Genomic DNA, 21,861 nt, shown 5'->3' on the forward strand with positions numbered 1-21,861 from the left:
AAAACAATGCTTTGAAATTCACAGATCAAGAAACCTAGTTTCAAATGAAGTATTATCAAAAAATTTTTTTGAAGTGTAAAAAAGTAATTCAAGCATATATGAGGTAGGAAGTCAAAACAGAATCTGATTACAAGATGTCTCTATGAATTCAACTTTTGCCTGCAGAATACACATCTTTATCATCAGGAAGTAGTTGAAAACCATGTAAGAAACACAAGGTGCACAGAAGGGTAACATTTGTCCTTTATGCACAGGCATACAGACCTAATAGCATTTAATATTATTATTTCTCCTACATGCATTTGCAACCTTCAGGATACACCCTTCAAATGCTATTGATATTTCACTCCTGTTTTCATGAACCACTTTGCTTCTACTTACCTCAACTGTATCTGCCTCAAGACATGCTTATAAATACTTCTAGCTGCAATGTAACAGAGTAGAGTGAATATATCGACATCTGGGATTACTTCTCTAGAAACATATCTATTCTTCTATGTAAATATGAGTATAAATTGCTTTTTTTCTAACAAAAGAGAAGTGTTTTATGACTCACTTGAAAATAAACCCATTTTTCAAACTCACAACTGTTTTTGAGTGTTATGGCTAGGGAATAAGTTTTGTTCTGAGACTCAGCTTGTAGAAAAGTTGCACAGAACCAACACAGACAGGAGAGCCGGGTTCCTTCATGCTGATTTCCCTCAGTACACATATCCTGTGCTCAAGGCAGAGGGTTTTACTCATGTCCAGCAATGCATGTGAGGTAGCACTGTGGGGCTCAGGGAAGGGAATTGACTACTTACTAACTGGAACTCAGCTGAAGGGAGAATCTTTGCCTATGGGAACAGACAGGTTTCTGGTTATTCATTTTAAATGAGATGAAGAGCATATGGCATCAACTCAGAATAAAACTGGTGGGTACATCCTCTCATTTTTTAGAATCATATTTACTAGTAAGTAAATCCTACTCTCTTTGAGTCTGAATCTCCTTCCTAAACTGGAACCAGGAGTAAATTGAGAGTAATTCTATGCAAGTTGATGGTGTTATTGACATTAAGCAGTATAAGTGGAAAGATGCTCTCTTTTCTCTGGGGATATTTTCTACATCTCTTCTTGTTAGTGAGAATAGTGTGGTTGTTTGCTAGAAATTAGATGATTACACTCTCTCTCATTATTCCTTGTTAGGCAAAAGATGAAAATGCTCTGTTTCTTAATTCCTGGTATGTTCTACCAGATACTCCTGAGAAAACTGACAGCTCATGAACAATTGCCATTAATTTAACAGTGCATCTTATTCTTGTTGGTAAAGGTTACTAGCAAGCTGGTTTATGTCCTTTGTATGTGTGCTCTCCCTTGTAATTACTTATTTGCTTTTTATAGTTCCATCTTTGCTGGGTTATTAGACCGTTTGCATAGTTTTTTCTTGGTTTAGAAATGCAAAATCATGAATCATGTTGTCAATTAATGAATCCTGCTGATAGAATCTGTTTCTGGTAGCTTCTTTTGAACCATATTCATACTGCCCAGAAAATAAATTTCCAGCAAATTGCCTAGAGTATGTAATTAGGCAGACTGGTGTCTTTGGGAACAAGTGATTCAGCTTTCCACCTGTGTCAGGCAGCTAACTAATAAAAATCCCTATCTGTTAACACAAATGCTAGTGATACTAAGAAAGGACTCTGAAGCAGACCTCTGCTCCAGAACTGCTCAGCAGGCACCTCAATCCACTCTGAACTCAGAGCATAGATCCTGTTCTGAGGACCAGCAATGGATGAGCTCTCCTTTGTCCACTCTGACTAGCAGAGAAGAGCCCTTGCCCAGAAAACCTGGAAACCTGAGGCCTAGGGTTGCTTACCCAACAGAAAACTGACCTACAGCTTGTCTTTCCCTGGAGAGTGCTCCAGCTCCAGGGCAGGAGAATTGTAAGACCATTCCACAGGCCTCCTGGTCAGGCTTGGCTTAAAGAGAGCAATGTAAAATTCACAGGGAAAAGACAGTGAACAAAGGGACCACAGCAAAGCAGACTGCTCATGTGGCAGTCCTCAAACTGCTCACACAGGTCTCTGGATACATAATCAGTAGGGGATTGTACCTGGATCAGTGAAGTAGAGATCAGGGAAAAGGGAGATAGAAATTTAGGGGGAGAAGGAATAAAGAAAACACATTTGCTGCGATACACAAAAAATATCTTTACCAGAACAAAAATCTATTGCAAAAACCAGGTCCTTTCCCCTTAAGAAGCTTCTCAACAAGGTTGCATCCACCTCCCTGGTTGCTCTGGAGGTCACACTCTTGGCCAGGAACAGCAGGTTTTCTGTGAGAAGCTCTTTGCAGAGCAGCAGCTTGGCAGTCAGACCCTCAGGCAGACCCTGCCACACACACCTGCATCACACCTGGAGGGCACTGCAGGCATCGCTTCTGCCTGGAGGTCTGTGTCAGCCTTGGAGGAACAGGACTGCTCTCCTCAGCCTCTGAGAGTCCCCAGGCATTTCTCACCATCCTATATTGTGCCACCTGCACAGTTAGTTCTACTTTATCCCAATCATTCTCGTAATAATTTTCCTAAGGAATATACCTGAGAGTTAAAAATTAACTCAGATTACAGCCAAGATGAGTAGTTATTAATTGGAGGTATATGCATTTATGAATATTCCTAAGAGCATTTTAAACAAAGAATCTGATAAAATTTATTACCTCTGTTTATTATTTAAATTAAGATTTTACTCAAATATAGTCTTGATCTAGGCCATATAAGACAAAAATTTTCTTTAAATTTTTACATAAATAGTTTTCCTCTTTTTTCAAGCAGTTGAATTACATTCATTAATGAACATCCATTGGTTCTAATACCTGTTCTACATTTATTTCACTATTAACAAAAATTACAGTGAGTATATTTGAAGCAAACTATATCTGTACTTACTCTATTGACACTAACAAAGAGGGAAGTTACATATGAATGACTGGAAGTAGTGGAAAAAAACAAACCAAAGCAATAATTGAAATTAACTGTAAAATACAGTTAATTGTTTCTCCTGGGAAGGATAAAAACCATGTGAGAGATTACACAGAAAGTCAAACTGGAATTTCTTGACAAGCCATTGGAGTTCAATACACCAGTCAGAGGCATTTTATTGCAGCATTGCAGGACAGAAGATATTTAACATGCTTCAGCATGCTGAGACTGTAGGTGGCTCGCTGAATTTCAAGATGACAGGTTAATGGTAAATAAACCATTTTCTCCTTGGCATTTTCAAGTGTGTCCTTGAAACCTAAACACCTTCTGCTATTTGCACTCAGCAGAGATCATGGATACCTATGAAATTTGTGGTTTAGGACAGCTTTATGCCTAGGCTCAAATTGAAACTCTAAATACATCAGTATTAAATCTGCACTGCTATGCAGGAGTTCAAACTGAGAAAAATACAGAAATTATCATATATTTAAAAGGAATATATAAAATGGAAGTCCTGCTTGGTTTTAAGACATTAAAATTCATGTTTTCATTTTTTCCCTACAGCTGTGACTGCTTGGAACTTCACAGCTTTATTAAAAGTACCCCTATCAAAAGTATTGGCAGTATCGACTCTGCTCTTTGGAAATAAGAAATGAGAGGGTCAGGACTTGGCAACAATCCCAGACTTCCAATAAGAGGAATTTACTTATTAAACTCAAAGAGAAAAATACAGGACTTCAACTTGGCTAAAAAGTTCAAAGAAAACTGAGATAAACTCAAAGAATACTGCAGTGCTCATGGCTGAATTCTTCCAGGCTGCAGGAAGGCTGCAATGAGTAGCTGAGCATTCAGAAATGGAGCTGGTGTAAGTGACCAGAATGGCCAATGTGCTGCTGGCTGGTGAGCACTGCTGAAACTCTGAAAACATCTCTGATGCTATCTTAAAAACTTCTTTGCTGCTCAAAAAACATGGATGACAGGAACAGTGTTAATAACAAAACTCAATTGGAAAGAAGGGGAGAAAAGCTTAAATTCAAATATAAAATTCCTCTGATGTGTAAAGTGCTTTCTAATGCACTTATTCCAGACTGACATTACTGCATGGAAGCAGTGTTTGTTACTTCTGGTTTCTAGATCTGAACAGAAAGAGAAATACTGTGTGTGCTGCAAATGATACATTGCTTTATTTTAGGCACTTTAGTCACTGAGATGCAACGTGTTTTAATACAATTCTGCCTAGCAACATGTTGAGAACTTACTGTCCACATGAGAGTCTAGCAACATAATAAGGAAGGAATCATCATCTTTTAGCTATACCTATGTATGGGAATGTTAGCATAAGTTGGTTTGCTTTGACTAGTTTACTAAAAATAACATTTTTTTCCCAGAGAAAAGTTCAGCTTCTGGATTAGTCAAAGGGATAAAAATGTGCTGGTAGTACCAAGAGCAATTGCAAGTGAAGTTTAACAAGCAGTTGTTATCATGATGCATTTCTATAACAGAATGTTATGCAGGACAGGTACTGTAACTACAGCTCAGACATACATGTATCCATTTGATTTTTCCACAAGATGAAGAAATCATGAAAGCCCAATGTCAAGTTTTAGTAACAGCTCTATGAGCCATAAGACTGAAGGAAGTAATTTAGCATACATTATTTGTTATGTTAAAGATGACTGCAAACACAGCAGAGTTAGATTTTACATGTGCTTTCAAGAGAAACCAGGCACCTCAGTTGTCCTTTTCTGTTACCCCCCACAATTCACTTTTGGTATTACTACCTATGTTCTTGGAGTTTGTGTTTGTGTAAACAATGGTAAAGAATTCATATGTGTCACATAAATTTTTCTGCTGTTTTCAGGTACTTAAGCATTTGAGACATAATGGTCTCAAAGGGACCATCTGTAGGAATAAGTATTTGCTGATGACAAAGCTAGTGATAGAAATAAGAATTAATTCTTTTTCAAAACTTCTTATCAACAGATCTCAGTGTTCTACAGGGAAAGTCTTTGTAAGAATGTGGCACAGGTGCAATTTGCATTTTGTGGGATTTCACCATTTTCTTCAAAGGATGTTCCATTGCTTAGTAGATCTAATTAAAATTGTCTTACTAGTTAATCAAAACTTTCTTTGCTGAAATTTCAACTAATTATTTCTCACTTTGTCACTTTTGGCTAATGAGAACAATTCTCCTACACAGTGCTAGAAAGAAAGCTGTAACATTTCTCAGCTGCAGAAAACCCCCTACTATCTCTAATTGCAGACCTAGACAAATTATCACAACAGTTAATTACTGAATTCTCCAAAACTCAATTGCACTTCCTATTGAGGAACCTCTGAGTGCCTGGAAAATGTTTGTATGCTTCATGTAAATTACCTGACATGCCATGGGTGACTGTGAGCCTGTGAAGGATGATCAGTACCACAACTGCTAATAGTCCCTTTTCCTTAACACAAAACCTTCCTACCAAGGTGTGTAGCATTAGGGCTTACTAAACAGAGACTTTTAAAGAAACAAGTATATTTTATTTCTTTAAAATAGAAATCCAAGATAAAGCACTGAATGTATCTCACTGGAGATGTTGATATAGGATTGAATGTTGAAATATATATAGCTTTTGTACATTTATTTCCATGGCCTCACATATGTTCATATTACAGGTCAACTGCAAAGAAAGATGGAAATGGGGGAGTCTGAACAGACAGCCTATGCTCCTGTAAAAGGCCTGGAATTCCTTCATTCCTGTACTTTTTTAGAACAGGTAAGATTGAAAGGTGTCCTTATATGAAGTGCTCCTGGACATTTTGAAAGATTTAGTGGTTTAACTTTCAGGTAGAATCAGGCTTTGAGGAGTCTGATTTATAAGTCCCAATTGACTGAGAATGAAGGAACTCTCTGTGACTATAATTAAGTGTTATTGTTGGTTTTCCTGTCCTTAATTTGAGTCTAGGATACTTAATTCCTCTCACTTCCTCCAGTTTCATATTCCCCATTCTTTCATCAAAAACAACAGCAGCATAAAATTATGCACCAAGAAATGGTCTTAACACTATCATACTGGACAAAAAAATGACACAAGGAAATGATCATTAAGTCTACATTTCTGCTGTTTAACTTCTAAAATAGTCAATCTTCCCTTTTGTTAATTATAAGGAGATAGAGCTGGCAGTCACTGCTATTTCCTATAATAACTATTTTGTCTGTTTCCTTTAATTTCCTCAATTCAGTTTTCTAAATTTTGCCCAGAATAATACCTTATAAAGCACATTAATGAAATGCCTCATTAGCTGCTTTGTTTTGTTACTTCTGCCTTGGTAATGCCACTGAGAATTCTAAGTACAGAAACAGCAGTAGACCAGCAATTGTGAAAGACTTTGAAACATTCTGCATGTAGGCATTCTAAGAATTTAGCTCTGAAACTGCAATCACTTCTTGTGACCATAACTGTTATGTTAGCAGCACTTGATCAGAAAATGACATCAGCTGTTTGTTTTTCCACTGAATTAAAGTATTTTTAGATTAGTTTAAAATACACACATGAAAACAGCATGTCAATAGTACTCAGGAATACAGTTTTAGCTCACTAAACCTTGGAATTGTAGTTTAGAATAACCACAATGACCTTATTTTCTTTAAAAAAGCACACTTTCTGGTTTATAAAAGCTTGCAAAGCATGGGTAGTTTTAGCCTTTTTTTAATTCGTCTTTTCAATGCCCTGTAATAAACTTGACACTAAAAGCACTGTGAAGACATGCATTGCTTTAACTATGCTTCTCTAAATGGAGATTATGTTGAACAAATAGATATGGAAATATAATATTTTTCTACTTCTAAATCATTAAGATACAGAAAATATTCACTGTTAGATTTCATGTGTTTTTCTTCTTCATCTTGAGAGGACTTTCATTACAAGACAAAAGGCTTGGATTCTTGGTTATATTATCACATTGTCTTTTTACAAGATAGTTTGTCTTCAGACAACAGGACATAACATAACATAAATTGTTAACATGTAATTATGTACTTGCAAAGATTTCAAGAGCAATGCTTTTTCTTGGAATCTGACTAATTATTTCAACAAACTTAACTGTTGTAGAGATGTGTAAGTCATTTTAAGAATAAAAACACTCTCTTACTTGGTCCTCAAAGGAGATTGCCTGGGCAACATCTCTGGGAAATCCATCAATCACTATCCCCTCTTCATCAGGGATCTGCATTAATCTCTGCTTTATCTCAGTGATGGTTGTTTCCTTTCACAGAGAAAATAAATTAGTTATTTAATATCGTAAAGGAAGTTTTCTTGATGGTGCACATTACTACAAGATGTATTAACCCTTGAAAGTAAATACGAACATAGGAAACACCGTACCTGAGGAGCCAGTTCTCCAGTAGTAATTATTTTGGCAATTAGGCTCCATTTTCTATTGCTGCTTGTGTTGTGGATTTTCTTCCTTAACAATTCACCAACTGATATGTAGTTAAATCCATAACGTTCTGCTATTTTCAGACTCTGGGTCCCTTTACCACTTCCTGGGCCACCTAGCATGAATCATAGGCAAAACATTAAATTAAGCTTTCATCAGAAGTACCCAGTCACAGGTGAAATCTTTGCTATTGGCACCAATTTTCCAAGCATTATTAGAGTAAATCTCACAGTGGCATGACCTGTTACCAACCATGTGTCTCATCTACTGGATCATAAACATAACAGTTTGTAAAATGAAATTTTAAAAAAGAATACAAATCCACTTGCAAAATAAAACTAAGTCCTCTTTGAGGTTGACCTCATTCTAAAGCCATTCCTGGAATGGAGCTTTTCTTGATCCACAGTAGAGGAGGAGACAAATGAACTATTCCTTTCTTAAGCTCTATGAATCCAGAGATAGAGCCAGATAGTCTGAAGTGCGTTCATGTCAGAAAGAATCAAACTTGGTTAAATAAGCCAATTAAATCAATGAACTAGTCATGAAATGGAACTAATAAAATCTGCTCCTAAATATGCTTACAAAAGATTCTGAGGTTTCCTTATTAAAAAAAAAATAATTAAATAATCATCTGAGATGTTTCCATAGTGATTTGGTACAAGGACTCTTATTGAACCATGCAATACCAGCTTTTGGTATTGATGCTTGAAGCATCTGACAGAGAAGAAATTAGGTTCAGCTGGCTAGACAACTTGAAGAATAAAGAGACCCTTCAATATATGCAGCCCAGGCTAAAAGGGAATCAAAATCACTGAAAACAGGTATATTACATAGCAGGGAAAGCTGCAGGGAAGGTGAGCTGGACAGCAGCAGCAAGAATGCATGTAAAACAATCAGAACATGTCTGAACTAAAAGGACATGTTATGATGTGATAAGCAGAAAATCTGGAACTCAATATTTAAAACTAAGAAATTGTGTTTATAAAAATAAATATTTATGTGTAGAAAAATGTATTGTACTGAAGAGTATAAAAAGCAAACCAAAACCAAATGTTTTGATAATAATACCAATCCTAAGTAGCTATCGTTTGGGGGATTCTTTTGAGAACACTGAATTTTATTTCAACAGAAAAAGAATCAAGATTTTTAAAAAATATACACTTTTTATTAATTTAAAAAATACAGCAATGCAATGAAAGAAACCTGAATACACTGAGCTTCTTGTTAGTAACTATGTAAATCTTTTTATATTATCTGTAATATTCCCATAAATAGCTTTTAAGCATTTTTATAACCAATACAGTTCTGGCTGCAGGATAAGATTTACAGCATTTGTACACGTATGCTTAGGGCACTCTCTGTAACCAGGCTCCAAGCTGCACCCCAATATTACTGTCACACAACTTTCAGTGTCACCAGCAGTCACTTGGACCTCTCTGTGCCCCAGTGCTGTGATGCTGATGCTGCACCTGCCCTTTGGAACAAAGACCAGGAGCCATTTCAAGAATGCACAGAGAATTGTGCCTTTTGCTATCATGTGCCCATACCCTGCCCACAGTTCAGTTATGTCCCTGGGGGAAAAAAAAAAAACGGTTTTATCATTATCCAATTAGTTTAAATAATGTTTCTACAAGCATTTATCTGTAATACCCAACTAGACAACACAGCTACAGACATTCATAAAACACACATGTAAAAAAATGAAAGAAAAACTGTAGCTTATATAGTAAGATCACAACTGAAAAATCTTTTCTCTCATTCAGTTCACTTGGTGTTTCTGTTGTAAAAAGACATAAGTTTCTCTCTTCTTTCAGCAGATTACAGCTACTTAGGTTCTACAGCTATTCTTCCATTTCAGTAATGCCAGGTGATCTAGATGGGTTTAGTTTTTCAGCTTGGACTCTCTATTTCATAGACAGCTTAGCTATCTATCCTCTTAGAATAAAGAATGTTCTCCTTCTGTAGGTACACCAGCATCTGATACAGTAGGAATCATCTTGTCCACTGAAGTGGCTATAAAGCACTTCTGCTCCAGTTACCCCTGCTCCCTTTCATGCTCAGCCTTCTCCATAAAAAATGCATTTCACTGAACCTTACAAGTTTGAAACAGACGTGTTGCACCCAGCAACAATAAAAATGCAAAACACGCAATGTGCAGAAACTTTAAAATTGGAAACAAGGAAAATAGTGCTCGTATTCCAACACAGATACAAAAGGTGGCAGAAAACCAGAACTGATACCTGATAAAACATCACTGTAATAGCACAAAATAGCTAAATAAAACATGTTTGAAACAAGTAGATAGACTTCACACTTCTGTTAGGGAGAGCTTTGCTTTGCCAGTAAAGAGAAACCAAAAAAAAAACAAAACAAAACAAAAAAAAAGTGTAGCTCAGCACTTCTGTTCTTTCAATCTGAATTGCAATCAGAAAATAGCTAATAAAGTGTTTGTTTAATATTCATAAACTTCCAACACATTTGTTTCTATCAATCCAAACACATCCCAAACACATAATCCAAATCAATTCAAACACATAATATCAAGATGATATTACCTGTTTACAATCTGAGGGGACACATTCAGGTAACAAAATAAGGGAAAAGTGATAGGACAAAATTACTTCCCACAGCACATCACAATTTATCATACTATGTATCTATTCCTGACTCTTTGATAAATCACACTGCCAAACCGTTCACAAGAAAGAAAAAATCAAATCCCTTTCGTTTTTTGTTCTTTTAACTTATTCTGAGGTAGATTACTCAAGGAAAGTATGATTATTTTACATATTTGAGAAGATGTCTAGACTAGGGAACACTTGTTGCATCTAAAGTTAAGTTTCCTAACAGGTTTCAAGTAAAGATTTGTGTGCCCAAAAAGTGTTATTAAAGCAATTGTTTTAATCTAATTCTGTTCATTATTTCAATTTTGCATATATTGTTGCAAATTCAGAATTAATTCAACTAAGAATAAAATTTCTGAAAATACTTCTTCCTTTAAAATCTGACTGTGGACTAGATTTAACAAATCAATAGGCAGCTGCCTGCTGACAGCACTTGATTTGATCTAGCCCTGACACTTTGATCTCAAAAGGAAGGTGTATTCTTTTAATATTAAGTAATATATTGAACAAAGTGCAGCTTAAAAAAATACTCAACTAAGGTGCTAATGACACCAGATAATTAATATTTTAAGATCTCTAAATTCAAGCTATACTAACAGTACAAATTTGTTTCTTAAAAGTATATTAGGAAGCACATTTTTAAACACAATCTCATTTACTAGTGTTATAATGCCTTAGAAACTTAATTTTTGCATTGATTCAGATGAGTGCCCTCCTGGCTGGTTCCATCTGATTTTTCTGAAATCCAGTCATACGCTCACTATGTAGCTTTATAGCTTTATCTTTCACCAGAGGTTTCTTCTGCAAACCCAGAAAAAGAACAAAGTGCCCACCTTTATAAGTGAGTTCTCTTCAGCCCTGGAGCTACCTGGTTCATTATAAGTATGATAGATTTCATAAAGTAAAGAAGTTGTAAAAACCTTTATGGAAGCATTAAAAAGATCTTGAGCTAATGCATTAATAAAGAAAAGTTCACCGAATATGCGAAGCAGAAAACAGGTCCTTAACTTCACTTCTGTCCCTGACAGTGACTGGGACCAGCACCACCTGAGCAAGGCAGGATGATCAGTTATCTCTAATTAGACAGAAATACATTATTTCACTGATTTTTTTTTGTTGTTGGCATTAGATGCAAACTCAAAATATGCAACACATTTTTTGTGTCCAATATCTCTTGAAATGAACAGTATAATTTTTTTTCTCTTTTATTCAGTTACTTTTTCTAACATGTGTTTTTATGTGCTTTCTCAATAGAAAGTTGAATTTGGGAGACATTGACTTGATACTGTACAAAAATGGACAATAGCTGCTAAGCTACATAGAGTATTGTGTTTCTATCAGATCACACTGTAATAGATTCAGAGAAACTCCGTGGGAATATAAACCTGAAATAGCCTTTGTGGAATGTTTACAACGTTCCCTATATAAATGGGAGAAAAGAAAAGCTCTGTAAAATCCATGGTCTGTTCACTGCATGCTGGTGTTCAAGGATTTCACTTCAAATACACCCGCACTCAGTTCCAGAGGTGAAAGCCAATCTCTCTTTATCTCACTTAAATCAAACCTTCATTCATCACTCTCCTGCAATTGAGCTACATAGATTTCAATGCATTAAGAGCCTTCTGTGGTCACTGAAAAGGAGCCAGTTATTCTTCTTTATGAAAAGGAAATGTAGCTAATTAATTAAGATGAAAGAAAGGTATGTGTTATTTCTCCACCTAATTGCAATCTTCACATTTCAGCAATACATAGAGAGATTTTCATATTGAAATCTATAACCCTGAAACAAAAGATTAGGAAAATTCAAATGCCTTGAGCAATTGCTTTGGCATACCACAGATACTTTAAAAAATGCCTGGTCTTCTGTTTCCAATCTATTCCAATATCTTGTTTCTGAGAGCTGCTGGATGCAGAGCCTAGAGGACATGCTGTTCCTAGAGTTTCCATTCTGTAGTACAGAGAAGACATTTCTGTTCCCTTTTATTACATGACATATATTCTCTGTTATGGAAGCAGTATCTCTCTTTATTATGAATAAAGCTTTATACACTAAAAATGTAATTCTCCATCACTGGGCACCTGTGCTCTAACTCTTTAAGCCATCCAGAGAATCAGATAATTAGGCCTGGTGGTAACATTTCTAAAGACAACTACCTAGCTGATAAGGAAACTGATGCAAAGAACTTAAATTCATGAACAGAAAAAAATATTGATTTACACTTAACCTGCAGCTATTTTTTAATAACCTATGCTTGTCTGAGGCTGGAGAGTATGAGCTGCTTAGAAAGAACACTAAACAGCTCACAAGAGAGAACTCTAGGAGAGAGCACAATTAACTAATGTGAACTGAGTGCTCGCTCTCTGTGAAGCTGGAACAGGATTCATTCGCCAAGTGGGCCTGAGGATTAATTTACCAATGCAATGAACTAGTGACAGTGTCACTCCAACTGGGCATACCAATCATTTGACAAGGGTCTAAGTATAGAGGACAACAGTTCTCTATCACCTTTTTGAGGTGGCTTACACATTATTTTAAAATACCTCATTTTTTGTGATCAGCTTTGAGTATATCTGAGTGTTTTAGTTCAATCCCGAGCATGATTTGGAAGAACACTTTGTTTCACATGGTGCTGCTGCCTTGAAATGCATGAACCAGGTTTAGATAAGATGAAATCAAACTGGCAGATGTGCTCATAAGAAAATCATGAGCTCTCCAGCTGCTAAGAGGCATCCAGTTTACAGAGCACGAGTGCAGGTGCTTGCTGTGACCCCTAAAATCCTTACAGTGGGAATGCCGTGTCCAGCACTAACAATTTCACACTCTCAATTGGCCTGCACCACTTGCTATGGCAGATGGAAAAAATGTATTGAAATTCATATAAGCATTCAATGTATTTGCACTACAAATCAAAAGGCAAAGCAGAAGTGATAAAATCTTGTCAAAATGACTGCCTTCATACCTATGACAAGGATAATTTTTGGTCGAGGTCTTGCAGGGTCAAACACATCGTACTCCTCAATTAGCTCAGCAGTTTCAGAAAGGTCAGTGTCACTTTCTATGGAGAACTGTTGGATCGGAGGCAGCCGGTCGTAGCGTCGGTAGGGGAAGTTAGAGTTATCAGGCATCACTGTAAAATAGTAAGATAAACTGGGAATTGTGGAAATAGGCAGAAAACTCAAAATCTGTTCTGTACACAGATTTAAATAAGTATCATACATAAAGTATAAACATCTCATAATTTTACATTGTGTTTGCTGTTGCTATATTAGATATTTTTGACCTCTAAATAACTAATTTATTAAATCACAACCACCCAGAGTCAGTTTTCTCTGGTGTATGTTTTCAAGCACACCAGGTTTTCTATGAACATCTGCCCATAGCACCCAGAGTTCAGCAGGGGCCTCTGAGAAGAAAAGCTTTATATTGTGCAGATAACCTCTACTATTAAGCAGGACTCTTGTAGTGATACATGTTGTACACAGAGATAGAGACAGTATTCTTGCTGATTATCTTCATGAAATGTTGGATGGCAAGGAAAAATAACTATGGCAACTGAAATAACAGCTAATTACTCTTTGTTAACATTAAAAATAAAATAATTACAGGTATTTGTATGACATCTGCTTAGATTTTATGAGATGCACTTTTTCTAAGAGTTTATAATTTATATTTTATTTAGTAAATTAGCGTATGGCTCCAATGTAAATGTAGTAAAACACGTAATGTAACTGCACTGAAGTTGGTGTGTATGTCATCCATAGGGACCAACTGAAAACACAAGCCAAGTTCACTGTGTCGTCTCTGCCCCATCTTTGCAAATGTTGTCGGTAGGATACAAGAAATCCCCCCACTGATGTGCTAAACATTTACTCAGCAAACATCCATCATTTGGCTGGAAAATGATCACAATTTCCTCTACTGCCTAGCATCCATTACAGCAGGAGAAAAACAGGTGCCAAAAAGCAAGGAAACAGAATTCTTGACTCCTTTGCCTACAGATAATCAGAATGAGGCATAATCTATAGAAGTATAAAATAATTCAATTGTGGATGTAAAACCATACACAGTTGAAGAAATAGAATAATTTTTAAATTTAATACATTACCATTCCTGAAAAACGACCTCCGGGACTGTCCTCCATTGAGTGGAGGCAGGGTCTTCTTTTCTGGGCTGACAAAAGTGTCCCATTTTACTTTTTCTGGCCCTCCAAGCTCTTTTACTTTCTGCAAACAGCTTTCCAAATATTCAATTGGGTCATCAGGTTTGTAACACATTAATCCATTCAACAGACTCTGAAATGTAAGATCAGAAACACAGACTGTAATGATAGACGCCAGGGAAAACCAAGCACCTTTACTTTGTCTTTTACTTTGCACACAGAAACACCACATCCCTTCATATTCAGACTCTCTATTGTAATTCAATGCATAAAAGGGAGGCCTGCAAAAAATCAAATTATTTTGGTTTGCCAATGTCACAAAAATTACTAGGAAAGGAAGCTCATGGCTATGTCTTTATAGTGTCTGTTTGCACTAAAATAAAACCCAAAAATACAAAAAAATCCCTCTACATTTTTCTTAGAACTGTCACTGGCAAGTATACACAGAGCAATGTGCAAGCAAGAGAGCCCCAAAATTTACACATCCTTTGTAGTCTTTGACATCACTAAAATGTATCTTTTCCTTAAAGACCACTGCACCCACAAGTATCTCATCCATATTCTTGTCAACACTTACACAAGCAATGAAAAGAGAATTTTAAAAAATCATGAGAAATACTCAAATATCACCTTGATCAGTAGCTGGAAAAATACCCCACTACCCCAAAATTCATAGGTGCTTTCTGATTTAATTGATCACAGATTTTAAGCCATTAGCAATCTCCTTTCTACAGTATTAATTGTTCACTCATCGTACTCATGAGCATTGTGGGGGGTGTGAAAGAAAGACTGCCAGGCCCTCTTCTGACACATTTCCTTGACAAAGTGATACATAAGTCATCATCTCACCTCTCCACGAGACTGCTGCATCCAACCTTCCCTTAACCATGCATGTCTTTCAGGATGATTTCTGTTCTTTTTGCTTTTCCTAATTTTTGTGTGAATAAACTTGAGGGTCATAGTTGGTATTAATAGTAAACATAAATAGCTCCAATTCAGGATTTGATCAGTTGCTATCTACAGTTTATACAGTAATTGATATTTACACACATTTGAGCTTATAAAATAAGGTACAATTTCTATGTATCCATGCCCTTACTATAGTACTTAAATGATCACAGCAACTAACAGTGTATTTTTGCAGAAGACATGCACCAATTTTTAAAAATCAGTAGCTCAAGCTTTGAGCTTCAACAGAAAACCAGTTTTGTCTGCATCTGTTGTTAAACCATTCACATTCTGTGTAATTAAAACATTAGCATTCGCCGTGTCCTGCAATTTTCAAAATATATAGAAAGATGTCTAGCTTCAGCACAGGCAAGGGAAAATACATATGTGTGTATGTTATATACGGATAACAGGATGTCTGATCCGGGAGGGAAAAAAATCCACATTGCACAGAGAAGTAATTATCAGCCATTAGCAGCAGGTAACTTGTGGGGAGCTAAACAACACCTCACTAAACATTTGCGGCTCTTTTGTTCCCCCCGACCGCTGAAAGATGCCTCTCGCCCGCATTCCAAGGCGCTCCTTTGCCCTGCGGACGCCCAAGTTCGCTGCCCGCCGGCGGCGGAGGGAGGCGGCGGCCGCGGCGGGCGGAGGGGCGCGGCCGCGGGGGCTCCGCGGGGGGCGGCGGGCAGCGCTGCCCCGGCCCCGGCCCCGCGCCCACCCGGCCCGGGCTGCGCTCCCCGCGCAGGCTGCGCCAGCCTCGGGCTGCTCCGTCCTTCCAGCCACCTTCAGCCCTGCCCGCCGCGGGGTCCCAGCGCGGAGCATCCCCCGACGGGGCGGAAAAAGCCTCCCCCCTGCGCCTCGCCTACCTCGAAAAGCTGCGGGATCTCCCTGCGGGCCAGATACTCCTTCGCCTCGCCGGCGCTCATTCCGCCGCGGGGCGGGTGGGCAGCCCGAGCCCCGCGCTGGGCTCGGCGCGGCGATGCAATGCGGGAGCCTCGGCGAGGCTTCCGCGGGCGGAGGGAGGCAGGAGGGAGGCAGCCGCCCGCCTCCCGTGCCCGCTGCTCGCAGGGAGCGAGAGAGAGCACGTTTTCCCCCGGCGGGGAGCGAGAGCGTGCGCAGGCTGCCGGGGAAAGTTTCGGGGGTGCCCGCGGTGAGGCGCCGAGCGGAGGCGGCGGGGGGCTGTGCCTGGCGCCGAGCCGCGGGCAGGCTGCCCCGGCAGAGAGCGGACCCGCTCCGCCGGCTGCGCGGGGAGCGGCGGCGGCGAGGGCTGGGCACCGGGGAGCGCAGGGTGCTGGGAGCCGCCCGCTGTAACGCGGTCCCTGCCCTTGGCACGGTGTTCGGGCGGCTCGAGGAGCGAGACGTTTCATACACTTTGGACTGGCAAAAAGCCACGAACTGCGATCAGTCATGAGCATCTCTGATCTGCGAGTCACAGGAAGAGATCTGAAATGATCTCTGGTCTAGCCTTCTGCTCAAGGCAAGGACAGCTTTGAGGTCAGACCAGGTTGCCCAGGGCTTTATTCAGTCTCATCTTGCAAAACCTTCCAAGGGTGGCAACTGCAGAGCCTTTCTGGACAATCCATGCTTGTCTGGCCTCGACATGAAGAAGGGTTTTCTCCTATTCAATTATCACCTCCCACGTCTCATTGTGTTCCTTGCCCACGATTGCGAAGACCCCGGCTCCACTTTCATGATGGTCTCCTGTCCAGCCTTGGAGAGCTGCTATTATGTGCCTTTAAGCCTGCCACAAGGCTGAACAAGCCCAGCTCCCTCTGCTCATCTCAAGAACAAGTGCTCTCCATTCTTTAACCATCTTTGTGGCTGTCCACTCAACTCAGAATCATAGAATATATCAAGTCCAACTTGTGAGTGAATGGCCTGTACAGGGATCAAATTCACTCCAGTTTGTTAACATCTCTCTTCTGCTGGGGAGCCCAAAACCAAGTGCATCATTCTAGATGTACTCTGGGAAGTGTTAAGTAGGGGGTAGCTTTTGTGGTAACTCTGTGGCACACTGGAAGTCTGAGTATTTCGATTGCTGAAGTGTCCTATATCAAGTCTGATTTTCCAAATAGTTTTAAACTTTATTATCTTTTCTAACAGAATATCCTTGTATTTGTGCTGAGGCGCACCCTAACACAAATAAATTACGTAACTGTAAGCTTATAAACAGCACTGAACAACTGCTTTCTGTATGTACATCCCTATTTTTCAGACAGATAGGAAAATAGATAGGTCTTCTCCAGTGTCTTTTAAGAAGCTTCTCCTCATTGCATATGATTTGTGGATCAATATCAGTTTGACAAGCTTCTCCCTCTCAGCTGCAGCCATGTTCCTTGTTTTGCTGTTTCTGTAGTTGAACTGCCCTTGTTTTCCTCAGCCCAGCCTCCAGCTTGTTATGCAGCTTTTTCTTTTTTTACTCCCAGAGAAGCTTCCAGTCCTTGTTCATTCCATGAACTGCTAAATTCTGCCCAGAAGGCAGTCCCATGATCTTCTAATGACAAATTGGACTGTTTGGTTTTCCAAGTCATCCAAATATTCCCAGCAACTACCACGTAAAGGGCAGCAACTGACATCCCTTCACAGCAACTGACTGATGGATGGCCCACAGAATCATAGAAGGGTTTGGGTTGGAAGGGGCTTTAGAGATCACCTTGTTCTGACCCCCTGCCATGGGCAGGGATGCCACTCGAAAGATCAGGCTATTCAGGGCCCCATCCAACCTGCCTTGGACACTTACAGGATTGGGGCACACAAACTCTCTGGGCAAATGTGTTTCAGTGCAAAGCTGCTGGAAAACCACAGCTGAAGTGTCTCTGCAGTTTGGCTTCAGAGCCTTTCAGAGCCTTTGCAGCTCCAGCTTCTATCAATCCACTGGTGTCTACTTAGAGAAGCTGGAGTCACTGAATTGACACTTGCCATATGTTCAAAGAAGACTTTGGTTTTTGCTGAAGAGTTTAATCAGCATTCTGCAGTTTTTCTCATCCTCCCATAAAATCTGGATGTGGTTTTAACCCTACTTTCTTCTGCTAAAATTTTAATCCATCCAAATGTAAATTCATTAAAAAGCACATTGCCTTAATTTTTATTGAGTAAAATGAGTAGGCTCCAATGTCCTAATAAAAAGATATGAGACATAATTGCTTTTAAATTACCTTAAATGAAGGTTGACAAAAGGAAGATGGAATTAAATTAAATAGATATTTTCTTAAAATAAGGTATTTGCTAATGAGGGCTAATAGAAGATGGCATTCTATTTAGGAGCACAGAACTGTGGTTTTGGCATTTTGTGGGTGTAATTTTTTTTATTTGTTTCTTGATACAAAAAAAAAAATCATCTGTATTATCATTGTCTTGGATAAATTCCATTTATAGGCTTTCAGAATATATATTTTTATATACTCAACATTTATGGGTAAATTAGTATCTCATCCAATGTTTGGCAAGAGAAAAATATTTCCTTTCATATGCTTTCCATAGCATCTTCCTCAGGAATGTGAAATATGTTTGTGTAAAGTCTTGTCCTACTTGTTTTGGTTTTTTTCACTTTAGGCTTCCAGGCATTTTGTTCAGTTAGATAATGCTAACAGGAAATAAAAAACCAGAAATAATTCCTGCTATAAAATTATGCATTATTATTATGCACATCTTCATTATTGTTCAAAATGTTGTTTTGTTGCACAAAATCAAATTCTGTGTTGCAGAAATTACCACCTCAGAACAAATACAGCCATTAGGAAATCTATCAGACTGAAGGTGTGAAATGTATCTGGAAAGGATATTTTTGGATCTAATAATACAGTTCCTCCTTGTAGAAGCAATGTTTTATGCGTTTGCTGTCAGAAGAATCCCCTTATTGAAGCAGGGTCGCAGGTGGAAGCTTCTCAAAGGCTCTGAAGAACATTGGCAGTGAAGGATTAAGCAGAGATGAGCCAAAGGGGCACAAAAAGCTGGGCTATTTGTTGTGCAGGTAACATAAAGGGAGCTGTTCAAGGTGAGCTCTTTGTTGGGTAAGTGTCTGATCAAGAATGCAGGTGGGAGTGAAGTGGTCTTACTGCCTTAGAAAGCAACACAGGATGTAAAAAATGCTCAAAGGAATGGGAATGCATTTGAGCTCCAGGGCACTGCCCATTCCTGAAGGTGCAGGCAGCTTTTAGGGTACTGGGTGAGGCACAAGGATCATTGGTTATTTCCTACCTTTTCTGGAGGGCAAGAAGATATAATAGAAAGAACAAAATTTTGCTGTCAAAATGATAACATTTCAGAAAATTTATCTAGAAAACTTCCTCTGGATCTTATAGCATTTGGCAGATTCCCTTCTCATTCTTCTTGTTTCCTCCAGAAGCTACATGAAGCTGCACTAAGATGAATCAGTATTTTCAGGGATCAGCTGGGATATGGTGTTCTGGGCCTTCTATTCTTCTTGGTTAAACCAATTACACAACACCCATAGCCTTCAGTCAAACCGTAATTAGGTTCTGTGTTTTCAAAAATCACTTCAGAATACCCCAGTATTTTATAAACTATTTTTTTTCTAGTGCCTGTTCAAGCACTAGTGGCTGGATCTGTCACACCAGTTGCTGCTCTGCTAGACATCTTTATTAAATCAGAACCAACATCCTTGGATTAATGTGCTTATACAGGCTGATATGAGGACAGCTTGAATTTGTAGATTCTGTAAGTAAACCAATTATGTGCAGGCTTTTTAATAGAACATGCTGAATTATATGCTTCTGATCCAGAAATGGTATGCGTTTTAATGTAAATTTGGAACTTAGTTGCAGCCTCATAGTTGCAGTTAGTGTGGTATAAATTAATCCAAGATTGCTCAAATGATAGTTTAATTTTTAGGATAAATCCCTTTCTGAACCCTTTTGCTACAGCATTAACCGTTTTTTTTAAACCTCATGTTTCCCCCACCTTTCTTTTCTACTCTAATACACCATTTTTTCTTTTCTACTCTGATAGACATTTTTCTCTTTTCTCCTGGTACCTGAACATGTTACTTAAGTGAAGTATATCACCAATTGAAAAGTAGTAAAAAATCAACCAAGAAAAATCTGATTTCTGGATCTAGATTTCAGTAAGTCCCAGAATTAACATTTTATGTAAATTTTGAGGACACCAAGATGAATAGAACACTGAGGGAAGAAAAAAAGATCATGCCACTTAAAAGTTTGAGGATGCATATTTCAATCTGCTGAGAAAAGAAACATTTTAAAGAAATGCTATGATCAAGTCCATATTTGTTGTGATAAACGAAATAGCTAAATAATCATTCTTGTGACCTTTCCCTGAACTGTCCAATTTATCTACATGCATTTTGAGTGGGATGTAGAGGCATCAAACAGGACACATTGTTCTGCTCTTCCAGCCTGCCTGTGACACCTCAGTGCCCTCATTCTGTTGTTTTCCTGCTGACAGACTGAATTTGTGCCCTGCTGTGGTGTTGCAACAGGACTCACCCCGAGCTGGGTGCCTGGCAGATTCCCAGCAGCTCTGCTTTCCACGGTTTTCTCTCCCAGGTTCCTTTGCTGGAGCATCAACACCTGCACTTTATTTTTGATGTATGACTGCCTATATTTGCTTGCACCCAGTTTACCAAGTAATCAGCATGCTCAGTGCCAGTGAGCTGTCCCCTCTGGGAGATCCCACTGCCCCAATCTTTGCTCCCTGCCACTGGCACCAGTGGTTTTCTTTGGTTTGGTAATCACTGCAAATATTATACAGCACATGGCCAAACCAGAGTTCCTAAGGGACCAAAACAGAAAGTCAGTATTTCCCATTCAACTTCACTTTTGAGGCCAGTCAATTAATTATTAAATATATATACACATTAATTTTGATTCACTCAGGTTTTTTAAAGAAAATATCTTGCAGCAGTAAGTAAATGGCATCAGATCAGCACTTTTTTTTCTTCATCAGCCAGAAGGAACCTTCTTGAACAGCTATTTGTGCACAGATCTGAGATGATCTTTATTTCAGAAGCCGGCATTGGCAGGCATCAATTCAATTTCATATAAGCTATATTCCAGTATGTTCTTATCAATTATGTTTTTTTACTAAGTTCCATGTTAGATGGCCAGGGCTATAATTCCCTATGCCACCATCATTAGAAAGTAGTGGTCTAGCATATTCCCAGAATGGAAGTATTTTAAGAGTTCTTTCCAGTTTTTCCCTTTCCTGTCCTTTCCAGCTGTTTTAAAACTCTGATACAACTTATCCAAGTTATTTTTAGTGACTACTATTTATAAAACTTACTTGACTACAGTTCTAATGGAGAATGTTTTATTATCATGATATGGTATAGTTACATCATCTGATCATTTATATACAGAATTGAAATATGCAGTGAAGTCTATCAATCACTTTTGATAAATCTGTGAAAGGATATGGCACAAATGTTGTAAGGATTGTTTTCTTTCTTTCTTCAGAAAAGCTGCTCTTTTAAATGCTGTTGCACCCCTCTGACTATTAGCTTTTATGTAATTTTGTTTCCCTTCTCATTTTTTAGCAGTTCTTAAATCTGTCACATATATTTCTTGCAGGTTCTAGTATTTGCAATAGAAGTTTTTCTTATTCTTGTATATCTTTATTTTCAAGGCAAATTGCTTGCAAATGTCTTGTTAACGTTTCTTAAATAATTCCCAATTATATATATATTTTCATATTTAAGTTTTTATCCTTGATTTGACTTATAATAATTAGATAGTATGAGGATATTGTACAGCATTATGTAACTTAA

General features: G+C 38.4%; 1 protein-coding gene across 2 annotated transcripts in view; it reads right to left on the reverse strand.

Moving 5' to 3' along the window:
• Positions 1-16,235, reverse strand: part of AK5 (adenylate kinase 5) — an 83,698-nt gene extending 67,463 nt beyond the window's left edge. For both annotated transcript variants that reach the window (XM_058809077.1, XM_058809076.1), the window contains exons 1-5: positions 15,983-16,235; positions 14,112-14,298; positions 12,966-13,133; positions 7,327-7,496; positions 7,094-7,207 (exon numbers count right to left, since the gene is read on the reverse strand). In XM_058809077.1, the coding sequence (XP_058665060.1) occupies positions 7,094-7,207; positions 7,327-7,496; positions 12,966-13,133; positions 14,112-14,298; positions 15,983-16,042 (699 nt within the window). In that variant the 5' untranslated portion in view covers positions 16,043-16,235. The remainder of the gene's footprint in view (positions 1-7,093; positions 7,208-7,326; positions 7,497-12,965; positions 13,134-14,111; positions 14,299-15,982) is intronic.
• Between the last annotated feature and the right edge of the window lie 5,626 nt (positions 16,236-21,861).

The sequence above is a fragment of the Ammospiza caudacuta genome, chromosome 7, assembly GCF_027887145.1.
Source record: "Ammospiza caudacuta isolate bAmmCau1 chromosome 7, bAmmCau1.pri, whole genome shotgun sequence".
NCBI lineage: Eukaryota > Metazoa > Chordata > Aves > Passeriformes > Passerellidae > Ammospiza > Ammospiza caudacuta.